This window comes from Parambassis ranga, chromosome 6 (genome assembly GCF_900634625.1).
Source record: "Parambassis ranga chromosome 6, fParRan2.1, whole genome shotgun sequence".
Classification (NCBI taxonomy): Eukaryota; Metazoa; Chordata; class Actinopteri; family Ambassidae; genus Parambassis; species Parambassis ranga.
In genome coordinates, this window is record NC_041027.1 from 13,314,814 (window position 1) to 13,339,108 (window position 24,295).

Consider the following 24,295-nt stretch of genomic DNA (forward strand, 5'->3'; position numbering starts at 1 on the left):
ACAAAGGTATCATCATCCATCCACGGGACGCTAACACGCCCCTGCTGCACTTTGATTTCTGTCTTGATGCTAAGCTAGCCGTCTCCTGGCTGGACGGATGTTATCGTTTCCCAAAACGATCAAACTGTCGGCCATCGAATTCTTTTCATTAACGCACCGATGTCTTCTGTAAACATGGGGCCTCACGTTGTTGTTGTTGTTTTGACCAAATATGGCCTTTTTCCTGTTACTTATAAAGTGTTGCACTTGTTTAATGGTTTCTATGGTTACATACTGATACTTTCCTTCCTGTCCTCTTTTGTCCCTTTTAGGCTAATTTTACGATAATTCGCCCTTAATCCAGAAATACAAAGCACAGATCTGACAGAAGCTTCCATGTTGCTTGGCCACAGACTTGCTTTACTATTGTAAAAAAAGAAAAAAACAGTATTGTGCCTGCATCCCTGTATACTACAGAAAGAAGAGCAATAAACTTATCACAGCATCATTTCTGCAGTTTTGTTTATTCACAAGAAGCACACGATACAGCTGTTCAGTCTTTTCCATGGGAACTTTATTTGTCACCCTCGATTAAGATACAATATAATATTCATTGCCCTTAATATTATCTTATAATCTAATATGAACATTCTAGTAAATTGCAATTTATACAACATGTACCCTGGAGATTGACCAGCGGTAGAGTTATAGCTTCCTGGAAACGCGTGGCGGCGGCGTGAGGTGGCGGCGGCCTTCCCTGGCGCTCTCAGAGCTTTTTGCACCATTTCAGACAGAAAGGACACGGGAGAGATTACAGAGAAACTCTCAGGTCGGGTCGTGATGTCGTTTCCTCCCAGACAAAGGTCACGCAAGGACACGGCGGCCATTTTCTAACAAAGCGGACCCCGTGTAGAGACCCCTGGCTTAAACCTTTTTTCCTGCTGCGGGTTATTCTTTTTGGTTTCAGAGCTTCTTCTTTTTTTTGTCTTATGTCTTCTTGTACCAGTTTAATCAAAGTCCACCACATTCCAAATGTATTAAAGCCTCCAGTGGAAAAAATGACGGCCTGAAAATCTTTTTTCCACATTAAGTTCAAGGAGCAATAACAACAGCGATATTCCAGCTGACATCAAAGCGATCTTTTATCATGTGACAGCTCACAATTTATCACACTGAGTTGTTTACATTATTGGCATTTGCTTGGTATTTATTCCATGACAGGTTCTCTACAGCGCCCCCCCCCCCCTTCACCACCATCCATACAGGTTAAGAAGCTAACTCCCTTCCTGTCTGCGGGAGGGGAGAGGAGGGTGAGGGGAAAGGGGGGAGGAGAAGTGGTAGAAGTGGCGTTCTGAGAGGGGGATGACGGCGGTTGGGCGTGCACGGTCATCCCGGGTGTGAAACATTCTATCATCAGTGCATCAAGCCAGAGACATGCCGAGTCACATGGGAGCATGCGGAGACCTGGAGGGGGGGGCCTTCCTCCTCTCCTGACGGTCATGTGGTTGGAAGTGGAGAGTTTGTGATTTAGCAGCATTTACAATGATCATTTTCCTTTAAAAAAAACAAAAAAAAACAAACAAAGCGAGAGAGATGTGGCCGCTCGCCTGTGTGTGGCAGCACGGTGGATGTGTGATCAGTGTGGATGAGCAGTTAGACTGTACAGTGCCATGACAGACTGCTGAGGAGGGTTAAAGCTCGCTCCGCTCAGCGTCGCTCCCTCCACGCTCTCATCTCATCATCTGTGTTTAGGGAATGAGCTTTAAACCTTGACTTGAGCAGAACCTGCCAGGAACAGCAGATTAGATGCACTATATACAAAAAAAAAACACATTTACATCAGCGGACACAGCGTCCTAAAGCAACTTTACATCAGGCAACGTAGCATAGCGTTAGCTGCAGCCGGTGCCTCGGCGCACAGAACAAAGCATCTTTCTGTTTGAGGGGCTCGTCCGGTTTCCCAACCTGGGGTCAGAGGACCCATAGGAGGGTCGCTGTGTCTCCTAATAAGGCTGACGAATCCGTACATATAACTAAGAGCATGAAGGGATGATGGTTTTTGGTGTTTGTGCGACCTGGGATCAGGAGCCCTGTGTGTGAAGCACGGCGGCGGTGGTATCAGGTGGAGTCCGCTTTGTTTTGAAGCTAATTCTTCATGCAGCATTGACACGACTTGTAGTTTTTTAACCATTCATTTCATACATATTTACATTTTCGGCCATGGATGTAGCTCCTCTGCTCGATTAACGGAAGATTTAACCTTCAGACGACACACAACGTAAATGTACCGTTAGCTTAGCCGCTAATCTCTCAGAAAACCAGAATGCTTTGCTCTGCGACTCCCGAGACACACAAACCGAGGCCGGCTTCAGACGTGAGAACGCGCCGAACCGTCTCCATCCTCACAGACTCTCTCACAGATTTGCATATAGAAACCAAAAAAAAAAGAAGTAAAGCCGCGCTGCCGCGAGTCCGTGAGCTTCCTGCAGAGACACGTTTTCTGCATACTCAAGTCATTTTAACCACGAGTGAAGGCGCTCACAACAAACGGCGTGTGTAGGTCTATTGGCTGTACACGGTCAGAGGTGCACACACATGATGCATAACATACAGTCCACAATGTACAATCAGTCAGGTGGCTATGTTCGGGTTTTTTTTTTTTTTTGATCATGAGCATCAACATTTTATTTGGTAGATTGTTCAAGTATATATGTTCCATATATGTATACTCTATTCATTCTTCCCCACAGAAAAAGATGCATGTGTTTGTTACTAAGACCGTTTCCCTCTGGCTGCAGGTGGAGGATCATGTTGAATCTTTTGAAATGAGGCGATGGGAGAGTTCGGACTTAGTTCCTCTGTTCTTTGGAACGTGTGAATAAAACAGGCCATCCTACGCAACTAAGACGACTAAGCGTCGCAATCACAAAGCTTTTAGGTGACCCCACCCCTACCTAACTCCACATACACACACACAGACACACACAGACACACACCGCCTCTGTGCCCTGGCTTTAACTCAGTCAGTCGACGTACATAGGAGAGATGGGAGAGGCGGGGATTTGATCCAGGATGCAGCACACGTAGCTGGCGACGTCCACGAAGCGCTCCTCGTACATCAGAATGAAAGGGTGTTTCTGTGGAGATGGGAGGGGGGGGGGGCAGAGGTCAGAGGTCACGTGATTGAAAAATAACATTTTGTTTAAGTCGCACGATCCAAAATGCTGCTTTTGTTGAAAGATGTTATATTAAAATAGTTTGTCCCATGGCGGTGGTAGTATCATGGTTGGGGGGGGGTCTGCTTTGCTGCATCTGGGTCAGAATTCTGGATGGTACCACTGCTAGGGCCACACATACTCACATAGGAAGCAAAGGACCCTGATTTTCATTAGAGTTTGATGAAAAGGCTGAAAGAAATGTGAAACGCCCGCACACTTTACCGTATATCTCAACATAGATGTGCACCGCATTTTTAAGGTATATATAGCATCAAAGTTCACGCTCATTAGTGAAGCTGTTCTGTAGTCAGAGGTGGGCTGAAAGTCCTCCGAGCTGATCAGCAGTTACAGGAAACATTTAGTTTAGACGCCGTTTCTGCTCTCTCTCTCTCTCTCTCTCTCTCTCTCTCTACCTTCAGGTGAAGATCTGCTGATGTTTTGGCTCATATTCATACAGAAACACTGTAGCTAAAGGCTCCACTCGCACTGCTGTAAACGCTCTGTTCAGGATCATCGCTGTGCTTCCATGACTAAACAGGAAAATATGAGACTGCAGATAAGACTCACCAGAAGCTCCCTGTACTTTGGCCTTTTGGATTCATCCTTTGTAAGGCTGTGCACAGACAGAGCAGAACAGATCACACTTCAGATTCACATCAGGCACTTAAACATCAGTCTCACACACACGCAGAACAAAGCGGGGCCCACCATAGGTTAACAAAGTTGATGAACTTGGGGGAGAACTGCCTCTCCTCGGAGTTGCTGAGCTGGGGGGGCTCTCCTTTCACCACCTGCGTCAGCTGATCGAACACGCTGTTCCACTTGGGGTAAGGGAAGCGTCCTGTGGCCAGCTCATACTGCCGACAACAAGCAGAGAGTCCGTTATCGCTGCAGCTCCGCAACTACGGCGCCGCCGTTTTAATGAGTCTTACCAGAGTGATTCCCAAACTCCACACGTCAGAGCGGACGTCGTAGCCTTGCCTGGAAGCGCTGGGGTCTATCCTCTCAGGCTGGAAGCACACAGAGCACACACATTTATTTACAGTGATACAACAGCACCACCGTGAGGTCAACCTGACACACTGACAGCTCCTTCTGACATTGAAGCTACATTGAGTCGCCCTAAAAAGCTACACCCGGCCCCGCTTGCAGGTGGTGGGCAATCCCCATGAGAGAGAGAGTCCAGCCCAGCTCGCCAAAGAGGCCCTTCCCTTAGGCCTGGCTCCAGGGTGGCGCCCCGGCTCCTCGTGTGATGTGACTTTAGCACACATGTGCACATAGACCAGTGTTAATTTTAACAAGAATTTTAGTTTTAGTCACTCAGCAAAGTCTGGATTTAGCTAAAGTCACATTTTAGTCTTTCAGTTTAGTTTAGTTTTAGTTCAAATTTCAGGTGTCCGAGTGTGCCGTTCGGCTGGAAGGTAACAGGACTGTGTCCCTGTCCTCTCTCCACTTGGCAAATCGCAGCCACAGGTTAAGATCTGCTCATCATGGCGCCACTGGACGGGAGGTCATCCAATCAGAAGGACAGACTGAGAGTTTACATCTGAGCTAAGATGAGTAATTGGTTGGCTGTAACCCAGACTGTCCGGTCGGTGAGCGTCGTCTTTTTCGTCATGTTTTTACTCGTCAGTTCACAGCGAGCTTCTTAAATTTACGCTCTCGTCACGAATTAGTCACGGGAAAAAAAAAGGTCGTCAACGAAAAGTTTTCGTTGACAAAATTAACACTGACATAGACCAGTGTTTTACTGAGAGGGTTTATACATCGCTTCGGCGTGCGGAGGGTTAAAGGCGAACTGGCTCACCGCCATGTAAGGCCTGCAGCCTGCATCTCTGGTCTTTGCTATGGAGTCCACCAGCTGACCGCTGATGCCGAAGTCGCACAGCTTGATGTTGCCCTTTCGGTCCATTAGAATGTTGGAAGGTTTGATGTCTGCAGAAAGAAGACAAGAAAAAAAAAATAACATTCACGACAGAATGATGCAGGATCGACGATCAGCAGGTCAGAAACTCACCTCTGTGGATTATTTTCAAGTTTTCCTTTAAGTGGTTCAGTGCTTTAACGGTCTGTTCGAGACAAAATAACACGTCACATCCCTGATGCTGCAACATGAGAGATGTGTGGAGGGGGTGGGGGGACTTACTGCTAATGTTATTTTGCCTAATATTTCCTCTGGAATGATGGTGTCTAACTGACAATACACATATTTGTAGAATTTGTCTAATGAGGTAGACATGAGCTCCATGCAAATCCAGCAGTCGCCCTGAAACACAGAGCAGAGCAGAGGGAGAGAGAGTCAGAGGCTGGAAGCTTCACTTCAACCAGAACGTCCAGTGGAGCACTGCTCAGACCTCTCTGAAGAGGGCGCCGTAGAACTGGACGATGTAGGGACAGTCGCTGCTCCTCATCACCACGTCCAGATCCATCAGCAGCTGCTTCTGCTCCTTCTCATCCACCGTGGAGCGGATCCTCTGCACACACACACACACACACACGTGAGGCTCACAGGACACACTCCGCTGCTGTGTATCAGTGTGTGAGATTCAAACCGGCGGCTCACCTTGACCGCCATGATCTGGCCCGTGGGTTTGTGGACCATCTTGTTGACGGAGCCGTACGCCCCGCGGCCGATCTCCCCGAGGTCTCGCAGGTCCTCGGCGGTGAAGTCGCAATGCTGCTCAGGGGAGATCTTCAGCTTCCCCGACGACTCGATGCTGTGCGTCCGCAGCCGCTCTCTGAAACCATGACGACGTACAATACGCATAAAGATACATACAAGGCCTCTGCAGAGTCTGACTCCTGAAATAATCTGTGTGTGATCGGAAGTGAAAAATGAAAGCGTCGCTTCCAGAAACAGGATGAAACCGGTCCCTGGTGGCAAATCTCATCCTATCTACTCACATGTGGGGATTCTGGAAAGATGGCGGCGTCGGGTTAAGCGGGAGCCTGGAGGCCGGTTTGACTGGAGGGTTGGCGAAGTTCAGCTTCAGAGCTTTACGTTTACCTGTCAGGAGAAGAGAGAGGAACAGATCCAGATTGCAACAACATGCACGCCACACTGTGGGTTCAAATGGCTGCTGCAAACACACACACACACACACGTCTCACCTCACACACACATCTGTACACACTGGAGATAAGCCTTCATGTGTGGCAAAAGCACAAAATGCAGTCTGAACACAAGCAGAGTGCCCACATGTGCAGGGCGTCCCAATGCTAAGCTAAGTGCTCTCCACCAGCTCTTTAAGCCGTGTGTGTGTGTGTGTGTGTGTTTCCAATCAAATCACATGCAGTGTGTGTTATCAGGCTGGCTGTGCTGTGCCATAAGCAGGATGCTGACACTGGGAATCCCATTCAAACACTGACTGACCCTCCAGATGATCAAAGTGACCCAACACCGCGGCCGCACTTCACCGCAGCACGGACGTGAGTCACATGCTCATTTGTGCTTGTGCAGAATAGAATTGATGTCATGTCCATGCTGCGCTGAAGTGTTGAGTCGTCTTTGCCATGCCCCCACGCTCCAGATCCCTCACCCTTCCAGCCCCCCCCCGGTGCAAAAATCAAACGTCTACTCTGTGACAGCGGTGAACAGTGGACAGACTCCCCCCACTACCAGAGCACCACACAGGCTGCCTCAGTGGTACGAAGCGGCTTCGGATCACCAGTAACACGAGGTGCTGCTGACACGTCAGCGAACGCCACCGAGGGAGGGAAACCGCTTGAGACCACTGAGGTGTTCCCACAAAGAGTCGAGGTGTGCGGGTCTAATGCTTACTTTGGGACACTCCAGACAGGCTTATCTGAAACCCTGAAGTAAAGAAAACACATTTTACTGCATGTCCTTTGGATGGACCAGCGACTGGCTCCTTATTATTGTTATGATTGACAAGTGCCATCCCCACAGCAGGGGCCCGGAACCTGATGTGGTTTCACCGCACTGTTTTCCCAGCGGTTCATCCCAGAGCTTTACGACACTGGGCCTGCTGGACGCGTGTGTGTAGCTGTCTGCTAGCTTCGTGGCTACAGATAGCAGACAAATGGAACTCTGCTTTTTGTAAACTGATTTTGGCCTAGACAAGATATGCAAAACTAGGCAGAACTTTATAAATATTGTGACGTAAACTGCTCTTAATATTAGTGTTTCAAAGCTTCTACATGATGTTATAGGAGAAACACGAGATAAACTAAGTAGCCTAGCTTAGCAAAGTCACAAACACTGCAGAAAAATTGATCTGAATTTATTTTATTACTATTTTTAATCATGTATTTAAGTTATTTTTTGTTGCTTTTTGATTCAAACAGGCTGACGGTAATTATGAATCAGGACCATAAGACTATTATCAAGTGTAAACCTGCAGCTGGAACACAAACACTCTGCATTATTATTATTATTACTATGATAGTAATTAGAGAGGACCTGGACTCTCTGACAGAGGTGTGTCAGAGGAGGACGTGGTCCAAAATAAAGACCATACTGGACTGTCCCTCTCTCACCCGCTCCACACTGTGCTGACCAGCTACAGGAGCTCGTTCAGCAACAGACTCCGACTCCCACGATGCACCACTGAGAGACACAGGAAGTCATTCCTGCCCGTCTCAATCAAACTACTGAACTGTAACAGTCACTCACTGCACATTCATACTGGTACATTCATGTCCTGCTCTTTACTATGTAAAGGTTTTTATACAGTAGTAAATATGTTTCTTCTTCTTTAGACACACCTCAGGGGTTTAAATGCTGTCTAGGTATTTAGATATTTATTATATATTTCAATTTATCTTTGATTTCTATTATTAAATAAAGGAATTCTGATTCTGATTCTATTATTATTCTCACTTGTATGTAATGTGGCCTCTCACCAAGACCACCAAGGCCTTGGGCTCCGTTCACACTGGAGAAAGTCATTCCAGCTAGAGTAGGATTGAGTCCAGACAGCCTTTAAGCTGGATGCGTTCAGACCTATTTTCAAATCTGGCTAGCACACAGTTGTGTCCGCACTCAATCCGGCTTCATCCAGCATGTTTGCTGTCCTCCAAACCACTAGGTGGCGCCTCGTAATATGGCTAATAATGTGGCTAGCTGGATTCGCTAGCCACATTTGAGCCATCAAACTGGATACAGCCGGATTCGAGGTGTTCACACTCAGAAAAAAAAACATCTGGATACATCTGGATGCGGCCCTAATTCCGCTTTAGCCAGATTTATTTCCCCAGTGTGAATGCGGTATAAGTGATATAACGTCCCAATGACACTCTGCTCACACAGCCCAGCAGCAGGCTGAGCGTTATCGGTGGTGTCTCCTCTAAAGGGGTCTGTCTACTGTATCTACATCAACTCAATGAAACACATGCAGACAGATGAACGGTGAAAACACAAAGGATGGATCGTCTTTAAATCAAATAGCATGATCACAACAGAGGGAGGTGGATAGGAAACATTTCATCAAATGAAATATTGTTTTTTTTTTTTTGCCTGAACAGAAAAACCTTGAACTAAAACCTAGAAAAATAAATATGAATACCTGTTTCATTTTGACATCTCCAGCAGGTGTTGGTTTCTGTAAGGTTTAGATAAAACATTTGATACTCGACACACACTCTGATCAGGTCACACACCTTTTTTAATTGCTTCTAAAAGACAAATCAATTCATAGGCCTGTGATACAGCATCCATTATCGGACACGACCCTGCCCACTGCGCGCTTTAATGTATGTGAATCACACACATGTAACGTGATTTAATTCAAATAATTCAAAGATCTGTATCTTAACCTTTAAAGGACAGACGTGTGTCACTGTTTCACCTGTTTGTAGCGGAGCATTTTGTCCAAAATGTGTGACTAAAACTGTTCAAAACATACATATAGAATTTCAGCTATGTGCAGAATTTGGAAGTGATTAGCTTATTAGCTGTCCGATAATGGATGTCAGTGCAAGTTCAGAGGCAAGGCTGCATTTAACATTCAATCTAGCAATACATTTGTAAACAATATATTATTTAAGAGGCAGTGATGATGTAATTTTTTTTGCTAGCACTCTGTAAAACGGACAGAAACAGGCGCTAGCAACGATGTGATCGATCCGTGCTGTTATCTGTTATCAATCAGATAATGAAAGCAGCAGTGTTTAAACGCGGATGTTGAGTCGGTGAATATAAACACTACACACACACATGTAAAGTGTATCAAATTATTTGGTATGATTTATCTGCTGTGCACGGAAACACTGGCCTGGACTGGCAGACAGAAACACTTCACTGTAGGCCTTGGGGCTACTTGTTAGCAGCTATATGCTAATAATATCGGTGAACATTTAGTCAATCTGTGCAACTTCACAGGGAGCCACTCGTTTATAGAACGATATCAGAAGTCACTGCAGAGTCTGTGGATGAAAACACCGGAGGCCTGTCGGTGTAACAACCCCGCTGGAGCCTCTGCACCACCGCTAACCTGTTAGCCGGGTAGTTTCAGGCAGCTACTCGAAGCTAGCCGAAGGCAGCTAGAGCGTTAGCGGAAATGACGCAAGTCGGCCTTCAAAATAAAACCAACATTTGACGGCTAACTAGCTACACTGCAAAGAACAGACGTTTTAAATGTGAATCTAGCGTTTATTTGCTTTACAATTAACATCCGCGGGCAGTGCACGTTTTAATTATTTTAATTACTCTTGTAATGTGCCTGAGTAATAAGCAGATCTGATTGATATATATGTCAACACCACGACATTGACAAGACTACAGTAGTGAATCTAAACATAAAATAAGCACTGATCTATAATAATCCTGGCTGCGATTAATAAATATATTTTTAAAATTTGTTTACATAACGCAAAATATTTACTTAATCACCTTTCAAAGTAAGACATCTAAACATTCCGATTTTATTTTGGAAGTTTTGGCCGGAAGCTTTGTATTAATGGCTCCTTTTTGACCATGGTGTTTTTGCTTCGGGGAAGCTACAAGCTACCTCTTCCTACTAACAGCAGTGTCTCCACTTGAAAACGGGGAAACCGTGAAACAAGAGGCCGCCGTCGCCTACCTTGCATGCTGCTGCTCTGGGTCTGCTGGTGGAGGTGATGTGACGTGGATCCCACGATGTTGCTGGAGCTCGTTGAGTTGCTGTTTGGACTGGGAGTCGCCATTGTTGTGTTAGATTCCGGCAGCAGCGCTCAGGCTGCAATGCAGAGAGTGAAACTTCGCCCTCTCTCTGCCTCCAGACGGGACACTGCGCCACTTGAACGCAGCAGCAGCTGCACCACGGCCACGTCTGTGCCGCTGTGCTGCCTTCACGGGCCGTCGGAAATGTACACAATCACGACCAAATTTGGTCAAATATTTATGCAAATAAGTACATTATGCATTTTGTAGTTGCTACAACTTAATTTATCAATCACTTTGTAGTTACTGTCGTCGTTATTTCATGTTTTCCACATGTCATCATTTATATATTTGTGCTGCCTTTACTGTCTGTTAATGGTAGTTTCTTTTTTTTACCCTATAATCCAGTATTAATGCACCGCATCGGTATGTTTTCATTATTTTCCTGCCACTTTCCTATGTTACCTGAATGCACCACATGACGCCAGACAGTGAATGTGTCATTTAACCAGTGGGATAAAGGCTTTTTAATTATTGATGTCTTTGCATTACAGTGTATATCAAACAGGTTTCCACTCATCTTCTGAGAACTGGATCATGTAAGACACTGCAGTCCATCACACACACAATACAGCACTCAGATTAATATGCATACATGCAAAAAAAGGCAACATTTCCTATAGAAAACCCCATTCTTTTCCTGGAATATGTGCAAGTAAATATGCAAACGTATCATTAAAACAAAACCAGTGCATCAGATATAGCATCTACAGTCTTATAATAAAAAATAAAAACAAATCTGAGGTATTATACTTGTAAAATATTTCCTTATAGGTCCTATAAAAGAACTAAAAGAGTGCTTCAGCTGAGAAAACAAACCGTATGAAGCCATATGGATGGAAGGTAGAAGCTTCCTGTAAAGTGACTCATAAACTCCCTGACTTCTCAAGAGAATGCACTCAACATCCTCTTTTTGTTATTCCTGTTAGTCAGTCTGGAATAAAAATCCCAAGATTGCCAATGCAGCTTTAGTAATCTGTGACTCTTAACAGGAGTCTAACTCCTCTTCCTCGTTTGTAGTGGGAGTGTGGACTGTCATACCGCCCTGTGCTCAGCATCACTTTGGCTCTGTGGATACAGGAACACTCGATCTCTCGTCCTCCCGTTTCCTTTCAGCACCATCCTGTCCTTGTAGACGGAGACTGTTCCGAAGGCGTTGCTGTCCGGCGGGGTCTCTATCACCCCCTCTAACGTCAGGTGGTGCACCCCCGTGTCTTTGTCTCTGCAGTATCCTCCGTCGTGGTCGTGTCCGGCCATGTAGCACACCACGCTGCTGTGGGACCGTATTATGGCCAGGAGCTCGTCAAAGTTCCACGCCAGGCAGATGGGATCAGTAGAGTGGGGGTGGACGGGGAGGTGACCTGGAGAGAGAAAAACAATAAAAATAATGCTGTTTACTTTTTATACAACTCACTTAAAATTACATGATACAGTCATACTTACTGACGATAGTGACTTTTTCCTGTTTCTCGTCAGTCAGCGTTAGCACAGAGTCCAGCCAGTCCAGCTGCTCCTTACTGAAGCCACCGTTGAACATGGTGAACCTCTGCCTGAGGTCCTCAAACCCTGAAGCAGAAACCCAGGACAGGAAGTGTCAACACAGATTAAACAGCAGCTGAGTATTCTCTACTTAATCCATGTACCTGTGGTGGAATATTTCAGTGTACACATGTATGCTTTTCTTAATCTGGATGTGTGAGTGTGGTCCAGCAGACCTGGGGGACAGTTGAGATCCTCGTTGTGGTTGTACTTCTTTATCAGAGTCATGGCCTCGTTGTACAGCTCGCTGGTCTTCTCTCTGCCCAGCAGGCTCACGTCATAAGCGTCCATAACAACAAAGGTGAAGCCGGGGAACGGGCTGAAGTGGTAGGCGTAGACGTCAGAGGTGCTCGGCGCTGCGTTCAGGCTCCGGTCTGTATGGAGCGTGCTGTTGAGCTTTGAACGCAGCAGTGCGCTCCTGCTGAAGTTATAAAACTCGTGGTTGCCCCACACATGGTGCACCTCCACGGGGCTGGAGCTGAACTCTCTCAGCACGGTGTCCAGTGCCCGCTCAGAGGCGCCGCGGCCCTTGTTAAAGCCGTCGATGATGTCTCCCAACTGGAGGATGAACTCCGGCTGGACCGCAGACTCGGACCAGCTTTCAACGGCGTTTCTGAGCAGCTGGAGGCTGCTTCGATAATACCGCCTGTGCGAACGGCTGTAGTTATACCCATCCTCGATGTCAGCGTACTGAATGTCAGCAATGACGCCGAATGTAAACAGTGGCGTTTGTTGAGCACAGTCCTCCATTTTCGGTCTTGTCTTCGCCACAAATGCCGTCTTCCTACAAACCGGGGCGGGTGAACACCAACCTGCCGGTACCTGTGTCATATACACACACACACTATTTCACGTGATGTGTATACATTTCCTCTAACGTCTCCCAACATGACAGCGCGTTATCCAGCGTGCCCGGAAATGCTCACGTATGCCACAATAAAACCACTTCCGGTCGTGTCCTTCAAAATAATGCTGCAAGATATATGGCTAATGCGGAAGTGGCTTAAAGTGCGATACCAACTTTTTCTTATAAAATACTCGGTGATAAAATATCTCCTGTCAGCCACTTTGGTGTTATTTAACACGTATTTGTTCCTTAACAGTTTCCTGGCGGTCTATCTGAAAATAATTGGATACATAAAAAGATATTTATCCTCAAAGATCGGTAATTTGCATCTTGTCTGCCGAAAATAAAGAAGAAGAAGAAGAAGAAGAATGAGTGGGCGTGGTTGGTGTGATTGACAGGTCTGGCATCCAATCACTGACGGGACATTTGGAAAACACGGGAGGCTCCGATACTGCTGCTGCACTAGAACTTCATGCTGCTTGTTGAGAGTTTCTTCGTAAGTTTATTCCAATTTTTACTTCACGTTATATCATTTAAACATTGAGTTAAACGTGTACGATGTTTTGTTTTCCTATAAGAGATTTAGCATTCCAATGAATAAGCTGAATTAGCGACGCCTTGTTAGCATACACCGCTTGCTAGCCAAGCTAGCTAGCCAACGGTGACTCCTGCATTAAAAGCAGCTGCACGGCCAAGGTAAGGGTCATTGAGTCAATGTATTCATGTACGTCCATAACCAAACGTGATATGAAGCAATAGGTACTACAGCGAGTAAGAGATCGTCAGCTTACAGGCAGTAAAGACCATGTTTTGACCAACAAATCAGCCAATAATCTATAAAGACCACACTATGGACATGAACTACCTGCCAGGGACTTCCCAGGCCAAGACACCTACCAGCACCTGAAGGTGGAAGTCAACGTATTGTAAATAATAATACATCAGCTGACTTTTGACATACACATGAAAACATGATTAGACACCCCTTATTCATTTAAATGTTGTATGTACACTCAAATGCATGTCAGTTGGAATAACGGGTACAGTATAAATATCTTGTTTTTTTTTTTACTTGACTCAGAGCTGTCATTCAAAGCACATATTTCAAACTTAGTTCGCAAACTGAAGGTGAAACTTGGGTTCTATTTTCGGAACAAATGTTTTTCTCTCAGAGCCCGCAGACTTCTGGTATCAGCAACCTTTTTACCACTGATTGATTATGGTGATGTTGTATACATGACTGTGTCGTCCAAAATGCCTTCAGTCCTTAAACACTGTTTACCACTGTGCCTTGAGGTTTGTGACTGGCTGTAAATCACTGAACTGTATGCCAAAACTTAATGGCCTTCCCTGAGCAAAAGAAGGCACACTCATTGGATGGCGTTGGTCTATAAGACCCTCCTTGGTTTGGCTCCACCTTATCTGTGTACTCTTCTTCAGAGAACTATCAGCCACTATGCCTTACGATCCAGTGGCACTTACCACCTGCAGGTTCCTCATGTTCGAACTGAACTGGGAAAGCTTATCTCATTTAAAGCTTTTAATTCTTTATTACGCATTAGGCAAAAATCATCCATTCATCAGTGCATGTGTTTTTAAGATGTCTTTCTGTTGCTGAACTTATTTTACTGCTTTCATGGTTGACTTTTATCTTGACTGATTCTAATGTTCTTGACGTGTGCTGCTGACCACTTGGCCAGGTCAACCTTGTAAATGAGATCTGGATCTCAATGGGGTTTTACCTAGTTAAATAAAGGTTAAATAAAAAAAAAAAAGTATTACCGTACCTTCAGGTTTTGTGGTGGCAAATGCCCCCACCAAGTGTTTGGTCTTTGAAACTGCAGTCACTCATAAGGCATATTATAAGTGCAAACTCATAATGCCTCAGGGAGACATTTTCTTTTATATTCTCAGTGTCAGGTTGGGCCCCTGGAGGTCAAAGTAGGCTAGAACTGCCCTTTGACAGAGGTAGCTGCATAGCTGCTGGACTTTGGCCTGAAGTGCAAAAAACGCAGTTCAACTCAGAGAAGATTCAACCACCAAGAGATGGACATGTGAGTATAAGCACATGCATGGAAATACAGCTGGATCTACCAAAACCTTTAATGATAATTTATTTATTTATTTTGAGGACAGAAAAAAATTCTTATGATTTATTTAATTTCTTTATAAGTGTAAGGTTATATATTTCCTGTTTACTCATACATTTCATTTTGCTTGTTATGCACTAGCAAGTATTGTTTTAATAATGTTTATTATGAAAAATGAATTGTCATGGTCACTGTTGCTGTTCTACATAGTGCCACAGGGGGGCAGTATGTGCTCTATGCTGCCTTACATGCAATGCTTGCTTTGGGGAGTCGTCTATGTCACAATAAAAACACAACTCTTGGAACTTCTGCAGATTGCATGCACATATTTATTATAAAATATTATAAAAGGTCTCTTTCTCACCTGGAGAAAGCCGGGAGCACTGTGAGGATTATGTTCTTTGATTTCTCCAGTGCGTTCAACACCATCCAGCCCACTCCTTTCTGGGGGACAAACTGGACCACCACCTCACATCATGGATACTGGACTACTTAACCAACAGACCACATTTTGTGAGGGCACAGGGCTGTGTGTCTGACGTGGTCATCTGCAGCAAGGGAGCCCCACAAGGAAATATATATATATATATATATATATATATATATATATATATATATATATATATATATATATATATATATATCCACTCCTAGCTAAGACCACACTACCTCCTGTGTAATAACTTGGTCGTGCAGTGCCATAACTTTATTTTTTACAGCTCTTATGTATATAATGTAAACTGTCATCTTTACCATACCAGATCATCATGTGCAATAACAGTTTAGTACTCAACTCACTTTATTCTGGCATTTAATTATACATTCATTCACCTTGTGTTCACTCTATTTATCTATTTTCTATATTTTTCTTCCGTGTGCTGTTGCTGCTGTAACACTGAATTTCCCCTGCCGGGGACTAATAAAGAATTATCTTAAAAATGCCTGTAAAACACAAGTGGAATGTGGGGTTGGTCACCATGGTTCATTTTCTGCCTCTTCTTCTGCTGATGTTGTTTCTCTTTCCCCAGCTGACAAGAGAAAAAAATCGGAGTCCTGGACATTGCCGGCTTTGAAATTTTTGATGTAAGTTAAGTTTGCATGTGTGTATTTATTGCATTTTTTTTAATTGAGCAATCTGGTCATGCTCTGCAATGGTTATTTTTTCTAGTACAACAGTCTGGAACAGCTGTGTATCAATTTCACCAACGAGAAACTGCAACAGTTTTTCAACCATCACATGTTTGTGTTGGAGCAAGAAGAGTACAAGAAGGAGGGCATCGAGTGGGAGTTCATCGACTTTGGGATGGACCTGGCAGCGTGTATAGAACTCATTGAAAAGGTTTGTTAGCTTTTACACGGCTCTCAGTAGGTGAAGTCCTGTTTTCTGATTTGTAACATTCCCTTTAACAGCCGATGGGCATCTTTTCCATCCTTGAGGAGGAGTGTATGTTTCCCAAGGCATCAGACACCACCTTCAAAAACAAACTCTATGACCAACATCTGGGGAAATCCAGCAACTTTCAGAAGCCAAAACCCACCAAAGGCAAGGCAGAGGCTCACTTCTCTCTGGTGCACTACGCTGGCACTGTGGACTACAGCATCACAGGCTGGCTGGACAAAAACAAGGACCCACTGAACGAGACCGTAGTCCAGCTCTACCAGAAATCCAGCTTGAAGCTACTGGCATTCCTCTATTCCACCTATGCTTCATCTGATGGTAGGAAAACCTGGTGCTAAGCATTGTACCCCTTTTTCACTTCAGGCTCATACTTTCCAGCTTTTTGTAATGTAGATAAACATTTATATTTTCTCAGAGAGTGCTGGCGGAGGAGGAGCTGCTACCAAGAAAGCAGCAAAGAAGAAGGGCTCATCTTTTCAGACGGTGTCGGCCCTCTTCAGGGTAACTGCACACAGACGGCAGACGTACTTTTTAAGAATTATGCTGATGGTTTTAACACAGATCATCTCAAACAGGAGAACCTGGGAAAGCTAATGACAAACCTCAGGAGTACTCACCCTCACTTTGTCAGGTGCCTGATTCCAAATGAAACTAAAACTCCAGGTACTCCAGTGGTGCCATCCTACTTGTTTTTTAAATGGTGCTAAATCTCTGCGAGTTTTATTATAACGTGGCTGACTTTCAGGGATCATGGAGCACCATCTGGTCATCCATCAGCTGCGATGTAATGGTGTGCTGGAAGGAATCCGGATATGCAGGAAGGGCTTCCCCAGCAGGATCCTGTACGGAGATTTTAAGCAAAGGTAACTGTGTGTGTTTGTTTCTTTATGAGAACGTGCTAAAGCTTCTCTCTAAAAACGAGCTCGACCTTGTAGGTACAAAGTGCTGAATGCAAGTGTGATCCCTGAAGGACAGTTCATTGACAACAAGAAAGCTGCAGAGAAGCTTCTGGGGTCCATCGATATCGACCACACGCAGTATAAATTTGGTCATACCAAGGTAATTCAGTTTGAATCTTACATATTCATAGTTAATTTGTGTTGTTTTGTAGCGACACTACAAGGAGAAAATCTTTCTTTTTTGAAGGTGTTTTTCAAAGCAGGACTCTTGGGTCTACTGGAAGAAATGAGGGATGAAAAGCTGGCCTCCCTTATCACCATCACTCAAGCGTTGTGTCGTGGCTTTCTCAGGAGGAAGGAGTTTCAGAAAATGATGGAGAGGAGGTAGTCAGAATTAGGCCCAATGCAGATGAGGTCATCAATAAACCAAATAAACCAAATCAAATGACCCCTCCATCACTTCCACAGGGAGTCCATTTACATCATCCAGTACAACATTCGCTCCTTCATGAATGTGAAACACTGGCCGTGGATGAAGCTCTATTTCAAAATCAAGCCACTCTTGAGGAGTGCTGAGACTGAGAAGGAGATGGCAAACATGAAAGTGGAGTTTGGCAAGTGCAAAGAGGATTTAGCCAAAGCTGAGGCTAAGAGGAAGGAGCTGGAAGCCAAAATGGTCTCCCTGCTTCAGGAGAAGAATGACTTGTGTCTGCAGATTCAATCTGTGAGGACCGAAAATATGTATTTTGCAACCATGACAAAGTACTGGCCTGCTGAATGCTACATTTTTTCCTACACAGGAAAGTGAGAGTTTGGCAGATGCAGAGGAACGGTGTGAAGGACTGATTAAGAACAAGATCATGCTGGAAGCCAAAGCTAAAGAACTCAGCGAGAGACTGGAGGACGAGGAGGAGCTAAACGCCGAGCTGACTGCCAAGAAGAGGAAGCTGGAGGACGAGTGCTCCGAGCTGAAGAAGGACATTGATGACCTGGAGCTCACCCTGGCTAAAGTAGAGAAGGAGAAGCATGCCACTGAAAACAAGGTTTGTCCCAGGTGGCCATCTGCATATCAAGCCCAGCAATTTAAACATCTACTGACGCCTCTTTTTCTTCATTCAGGTGAAGAATTTGACAGAAGAAATGTCAAGTCTTGATGACACTATCACCAAGTTATCCAAGGAGAAGTTAGCCCTCCAAGAGGCCCACCAGCAGACGCTGGACGACCTGCAAGCAGAGGAGGACAAAGTCAACACTCTGACTAAAGCAACCACCAAGCTGGAGCAGCAAGTTGATGATGTAAGTCATTAGCTTTTTAAAAAAAAAAATTATCATGATTATTAATGATTTTATTGAACATATGCACCTTTCAGCTTGAGGGTTCTCTTGAACAAGAGAAAAAGATCCGAATGGATGTGGAGAGGGCCAAAAGGAAGCTTGAAGGAGATCTGAAACTTTCTCAGGAATCCATAATGGATTTAGAAAATGGAAAGCAACAGCTGGAGGAGCGCCTCAAAAGGTATGTATGACATCAGTGTTAAAGCAGAATCATAAGTTTTGATCATGCGGTGTGGTTTGCACAACAGGAAGGATTTTGAATTCAGCCAACTTCTCACTAAAATTGAAGACGAGCAAAGCATGGCTGCACAAGCTCAGAAGAAGATCAAGGAGCTCCAGGTACGTTCATGTGGAGTTAATAGAAAATAGCAAAGTTGTGTGAATCATCTCGGTTTTTGTTGCTTCGCCCAGGCACGTACTGAAGAGCTGGAGGAGGAGATCGAAGTGGAGCGAGTTGCCAGGGCCAAGGTGGAAAAGCAGAGGTCTGATCTCTCCAGGGAGCTGGAGGAGATCAGCGAGAGGCTGGAGGAGGCCGGAGGAGCCACTGCTGCTCAGGTGGAGGTGAACAAGAAGCGGGAGGTCGAGTTTCAGAAGCTGAGACGAGACCTGGAAGAATCCACCCTCCATCATGAAGCCATTGCTGCAGCGTTACGAAAGAAGCACGCTGACAGCGTTGCAGAGCTGGGGGAGCAGATCGACAACCTGCAGAGAATCAAACAGAAGCTTGAGAAGGAGAAGAGCGAGTACAAGATGGAGACTGATGACCTGTCCAGCAACATGGAGGTCATGGTCAAGACAAAGGTAAGCAAGACCTGAGTGGACTTTAAGATGCTTATGTGCACTGATGAACCATCAGGTTTTTTAATTTGAGCTTCTCTGTCAGATAAATTATGAGAAGCTGTGCCACTCTCTGGAAGACCAGCTAAGTGAATACAAGACGAAAAATGAAGAGAACACTCACCTGATCAATGAAATGAGCACTCAGAGGGCACGACTTCAGACTGAAAATGGTAGGTTGTTAAAAGCCTTTTATGACTTTACAATCTTTTATGACTTTAAAATTTGACCCCTCTTGGACAGGTGAACTATGTCGTGTTCTTGAGGAGAAAGAATCCATTCTCTCTCAGATGTCGAGGGCCAAGCTTGCCTTCACTCAGCAAATAGAAGAGCTGAAGAGACAGGTGGAGGAAGAAACAAAGGTTTGTGAAGCTGTTATTAGCTAAATGATTAGCAATAGGCTAAGCAGCCTGAATAAATCTGTTGAGTCAACCTCTCCCTCTAAGGCTAAGAATGCCCTCGCCCATTCCCTCCAATCTGCCCGTCATGACTGTGACCTCCTGAGGGAGCAGTTTGAGGAGGAGCAGGAGGCCAAGGCTGAGCTGCAGAGAGCCTTGTCCAAGGCCAACAGTGAGGTGGCTCAGTGGAGAAACAAGTATGAGACTGATGCCATCCAGCGCAATGATGAACTGGAGGAGGCGAAGTGAGACAGTGAGATATCAAAGGTAATTGCAATGTGAGGAATAGCTGTCGTTATTGATGCCTTATTTAAAAAAAACCATCAGGAAGAAGCTCGCGCAGCGTTTGCAGGAGGCAGAGGAGGCCATTGAGGCTGTGAACGCCAAGTGTTCGTCTTTGGAGAAGACAAAGCAGAGGCTTCAGGGAGAGGTGGAGGACCTCATGGCTGATGTGGAGAGAGCAAATGCTCAAGCAGCCAACCTGGATAAAAAGCAGAGGAGCTTTGACAAGGTAACAGAGACACAGTGCCTATTTATATAGATAATCACTGCTTGGCTAGCCTGTGCTCATATGGGGAAAAAAGAGGATTTTTATGTGTCTTGTTTAGGTTCTGTCTGAGTGGAAACAGAAGTACGAGGAGAGTCAGGCAGAGCTGGACGGTTCCCAGAAGGAGTCTCGCTCACTTAGTACCGAGCTCTTCAAACTGAAGAATTCTTATGAGGAAGCTCTGGAGCATCTTGAAGTCCTGAAAAGAGAGAATAAAAACCTGCAACGTGAGTACACTACATTACAAAGGTGTGTAATCGAGAGGATTCAGCTGATCAAATTCAATGTTATACATTTACAGAGGAAATCTCGGATCTAATGGAACAACTTGGTGATAATGGCAAAGCCATCCATGAGCTAGAGAAGACCAAGAAACAAACCGAGACTGAGAAGACTGAGATCCAGACTGCTTTGGAGGAAGCCGAGGTAATGCAAAGAATGAATAAATTGTGTTTTTCTGCACGTTTACTCACTTTGTTCTTCACTCTAGGCTTCTCTGGAACACGAGGAATCCAAAATTATGCGTATCCAGCTGGAGCTCTCTCAGGTCAAAGGAGAGGTCGATCGCAGGCTTGCTGAGAAGGACGAGGAGATCGAGCAGATGAGGCGCAACCATCAGCGCGTCATGGAGACCACGCAGTCCGCCTTAGACGCTGAGATACGCAGCAAGAACGACACCATGAGAATCCGAAAGAAGATGGAGACTGACCTCAACGAGATGGAGATCCAGCTGAGCCACGCCAACCGACAGGCAGCCGAAGCCCAGAAGCAGCTGAGGAACATCCAGAGCCACCTCAAGGTGAAATAACTGTACAGCAATACGCAGCTTTTACGCCTGCGTCTACTCATGTCCCAGTTTTTTTTTTGTTCTCTCTGCAGGAGCAAACCATCCACCTGGACGAGGCCCTGCGGAGCCAGGAGGACTTGAAGGAGCAGGTGGCCATGGTGGAGCGCAGGAGCATCCTGCTGCAGGCAGAGGTGGAGGAGCTCCGAGCTGCTCTGGAACAGTCAGAAAGAAGCCGTAAACTGGCTGAAGGGGAGCTGACTGATGCCTGTGAGCGAGTCGGGCTGCTGCACTCTCAAGTAAGCTGCTTTTTAGCCTCTTTCAGCGCACTGTTGTGGTTTTACTGTCGCAGATTTCACATCCCACCAAGTGTCTTGGCGTAGAATTGGTGATTCTTTAGAGTAACTCTTAATGACTCTAAGGGATTTGCAGCATAAATCCCTTTTATTCGCATGTTTTTTTGACTTTTTTTACTGTTCTTTTCACCCTAGAACACGAGTCTGCTTAACACCAAGAGGAAGCTGGATGCAGATGTCGGCCAGCTGCAGGGCGAGGTGGAGGACGCTGTCCAAGAGGCTCGCAATGCAGAGGAAAAGGCCAAGAAGGCAATCACTGATGTAAATACCTTGCACTATAATTCCATGCTTGTTAAATGTTGTTTGGATTCTTTTGATCCAGCTTTTCTTGCTGTAGGCCGCCATGATGGCAGAGGAACTGAAGAAAGAACAGGACACCAGCAGCCACCTGGAGAGGATGAAGAAGAACCTGGAGGCCTCCGTGAAGGATCTGCAGCACAGGCTGGACGAGGCCGAGAGCTTGGCCCTGAAGGGAGGAAAGAAGCAGCTCCAGAAACTGGAAGCGCGGGTATTCAGTCATCCATACACAGACATGTTCATCACCACTGTGAGCAGCTGATGGTGAACCTGTGGGGGGTCCGACTTTCTCTTTCTCTTTAGGTGCGTGAGCTGGAGGCCGAGGTGGAGAGAGAGCAGAAAATAGCTGCTGATGCCATCAAAGGAGTCCGTAAATACGAGAGGAGAGTCAAGGAGCTCACCTACCAGACCGAAGAGGACAAGAAGACTGTCTTGAGGCTGCAGGACCTGGTAGACAAGCTGCAGCTCAAAGTCAAAGCGTACAAACGGCAGCATGAGGAAGCTGTAAGATCCTCTCATAAAGAAATAAAGAATTCATCATGATTATGCTTTGGCTGAAGTTCTGTTTTTAATCCTGCAGGAGGAGCAGGCTAACGCTCACCTGGTGAAGCTGAGGAAAGTGCAGCATGAGCTGGAGGAGGCAGAGGAGCGGGCGGACATGGCCGAGTCCCAGGTCAACAAGATGAGGGCTAAAAGCAGAGAGTACGGAAAGGTAACACTTGTCATGTTCACACTTCAGTCTGCTGTGGTTAGGTCCTTATTTCTGCAGACACACCAAGACATGCACACTCAGTTGTTTCCTGCAGTTTATCATCTTTACTTTCCTTTTCTCTCCTCTCCTCTCCTTTCATTTCCTCTCCTTTCATTTCCTTTCCTTTCCTTTCCTTTCCTTTCCTTTCCTTTCCTTTCCTTTCTGCTCCTCTCCTTTCATTTCCTTTCCTTTCCTTTCCTTTCCTTTCCTTTCCTTTCCTTTCCTTTCCTTTCCTCCTCTTCCTTTCCTCCTCGCCTCTCCTCTCCTCTCCTCTCCTCTCCTCTCCTCTCCTCTCCTCTCCTTTGTTTTCCTCTCCTCTCCTCTCCTCTCCTCTCCTCTCCTCTCCTCTCCTCTCCTCTCCTCTCCTCTTCCTCTCCTTTCAGGCTGCTGACTCAGAGTAACCCTTGCAGTGATGACACATCCTCTTTGTGTTTTTGTTTTGTTGTGAAACTGTAGAATAATAAAGTTGTGTGAAGCATTCATTTTGTCTGATTTGTTTTCCTGTACATTTAATAATCAACTCTTCAAATCTCAATATGTGAGAAGTCACTTTCACAGCGGTGTGCGATCTACACATGAGCCTCCACCAGAGGCAGCAGTTAGCAGCTAATTAAAGCAACTGTTTGGAGAGATCAGCAGCAGCAGGCCTGCTGACATTTCCATTCTGTGTTAAAATAGCCGTCCTGCTCAGCGTCACTCATCTACATACAATACTTAATCCTAGCATAAGAGCAGGATTAAAACACTGTAGTCAAAAGATCAACGAAGATCCAGAGGATTCTTTGAAGATGGAGCATCTTTGTTTTGTTTGATTTGGATTTCATTGTCCTCTAAGGTCAATGCACACCACCCTTCCATTTCATACAGCTTTATAAATCAGTCTTACTACAAGACTATAAAATGTAGTTGATGTGGGATTATCAGCCAGATTACTGTTTTTTTTTTAAAGATTTTTGGTAAATATGTCTTTAAAATATGCTGAAGGCTTTTTTGTTTTACTTTTATTCCAAGCTGAACTTGCACTTCTGCTCAGCAACCAGCAGTCTGCAGCACCGAGTCATGATGCTTAACCTCTTATTCTGTATTCATTTTATAAAGGTTTGTCATATTTCTTCCCATCTCCTCTGAAAGTCATTTGACAGGGAACCTTCAGGATGTGATGCAGGAAGTGTGTGTCTGTGTGTTTTTGTACTTTCACAGAGCTCTGTTGGGTTGTGTGACAGCTGATTACTATTTTTGTGTTTGTTGTGTCTGAGCTCGCAGTGCCAGTTTTTAATCTTTCCACATGAGATGACAATAATACCCGGTTTCTGTGTACCATGTACATTTCATAATGACTTGCAGCAGCCACCGTGTTATCTCAAATCATCAAACATGCAGCAAATTCAGATGAGGAACTCACAGCTTTTAATTTTTTGGTTCAACTCCGCAACTTCTTCATTTCATCTGAAAGCAGCTGCAGTAAAGCAGAGCACTGGGTGTTTTACTGTGTCTGCTTCCACCTCTGATATTATCCAGCTTTTTGTGTGCACTGAAGCTCATTGTGAAAGTTTATAAACAATATAACTCTGAGCTGCAGCAATATCAGCAGTAAGAAGGCATTTTTCATCATCATCTATTAAGTTTAGAGGGCAGTTACACATGTGTCAGGTCCACTACTATAGCAGTGTGCACTTCCTGTTTAATCTTTCAAAGTAAAAGTGATAAAAATGGCTTCATTGCATGGTTACCAGATGCCAAACAAAACAACTGCCTGTGAAATCAGGCAGCCACAGGAACACAACTGATTAAAATAAAACAGTAGTGTATAGTATAGGTCAACAGGTCAATAGGGACAAATTCTGCTCAACAACCCAA

The 24,295-nt window shown here is 45.1% G+C and overlaps 3 protein-coding genes across 6 annotated transcripts; 1 reads left to right on the top strand and 2 right to left on the bottom strand.

Moving 5' to 3' along the window:
- Positions 1-484: 484 nt before the first annotated feature.
- Positions 485-10,453, bottom strand: map2k4b (mitogen-activated protein kinase kinase 4b). 4 transcript variants are annotated; one of them, XM_028408210.1, is made up of 13 exons: positions 10,241-10,451; positions 8,726-8,761; positions 6,979-7,011; positions 6,102-6,204; positions 5,761-5,935; positions 5,552-5,671; positions 5,344-5,463; positions 5,215-5,266; positions 5,005-5,132; positions 4,130-4,207; positions 3,906-4,054; positions 3,765-3,810; positions 485-3,116 (listed from the first exon to the last, which is right to left on the bottom strand). In XM_028408210.1, the coding sequence occupies exons 1-13, from the start codon at positions 10,341-10,343 to the stop codon at positions 3,003-3,005; spliced, it is 1,257 nt and encodes a 418-aa protein (XP_028264011.1). In that variant the 5' UTR covers positions 10,344-10,451; the 3' UTR covers positions 485-3,002. The 4 variants fall into 4 exon arrangements, with proteins under 4 accessions (XP_028264011.1, XP_028264013.1, XP_028264012.1 ...); XM_028408212.1 differs by lacking the exon at positions 8,726-8,761 and having other exon boundaries at positions 10,241-10,453; XM_028408211.1 differs by lacking the exon at positions 6,979-7,011 and having other exon boundaries at positions 10,241-10,450.
- Positions 10,454-10,811: 358 nt separating this feature from the next.
- adprm (ADP-ribose/CDP-alcohol diphosphatase, manganese-dependent) lies at positions 10,812-12,818 on the bottom strand. Its single transcript, XM_028408215.1, has 3 exons — positions 12,075-12,818; positions 11,803-11,925; positions 10,812-11,720 (listed from the first exon to the last, which is right to left on the bottom strand). Exons 1-3 carry the CDS (start codon positions 12,727-12,729, stop codon positions 11,395-11,397), a joined length of 1,104 nt encoding a protein of 367 aa, XP_028264016.1. The 5' UTR covers positions 12,730-12,818; the 3' UTR covers positions 10,812-11,394.
- A 3,049-nt stretch (positions 12,819-15,867) lies between these two features.
- LOC114437848 (myosin heavy chain, fast skeletal muscle-like) lies at positions 15,868-22,839 on the top strand (the record flags this gene model as incomplete). The annotated part of the gene is made up of 27 exons (XM_028408781.1): positions 15,868-15,918; positions 16,004-16,174; positions 16,246-16,552; positions 16,650-16,735; positions 16,810-16,897; positions 16,980-17,097; positions 17,170-17,293; positions 17,381-17,517; positions 17,602-17,857; positions 17,934-18,176; positions 18,253-18,429; positions 18,504-18,649; positions 18,717-18,807; positions 18,880-19,269; positions 19,352-19,478; positions 19,549-19,667; positions 19,752-19,948; positions 20,031-20,214; positions 20,312-20,477; positions 20,552-20,676; positions 20,741-21,049; positions 21,130-21,333; positions 21,526-21,651; positions 21,728-21,898; positions 21,991-22,191; positions 22,268-22,399; positions 22,822-22,839. Coding segments are annotated over 27 exons (4,464 nt in total), but the record flags the coding sequence as incomplete, so codon positions are not given.
- Between the last annotated feature and the right edge of the window lie 1,456 nt (positions 22,840-24,295).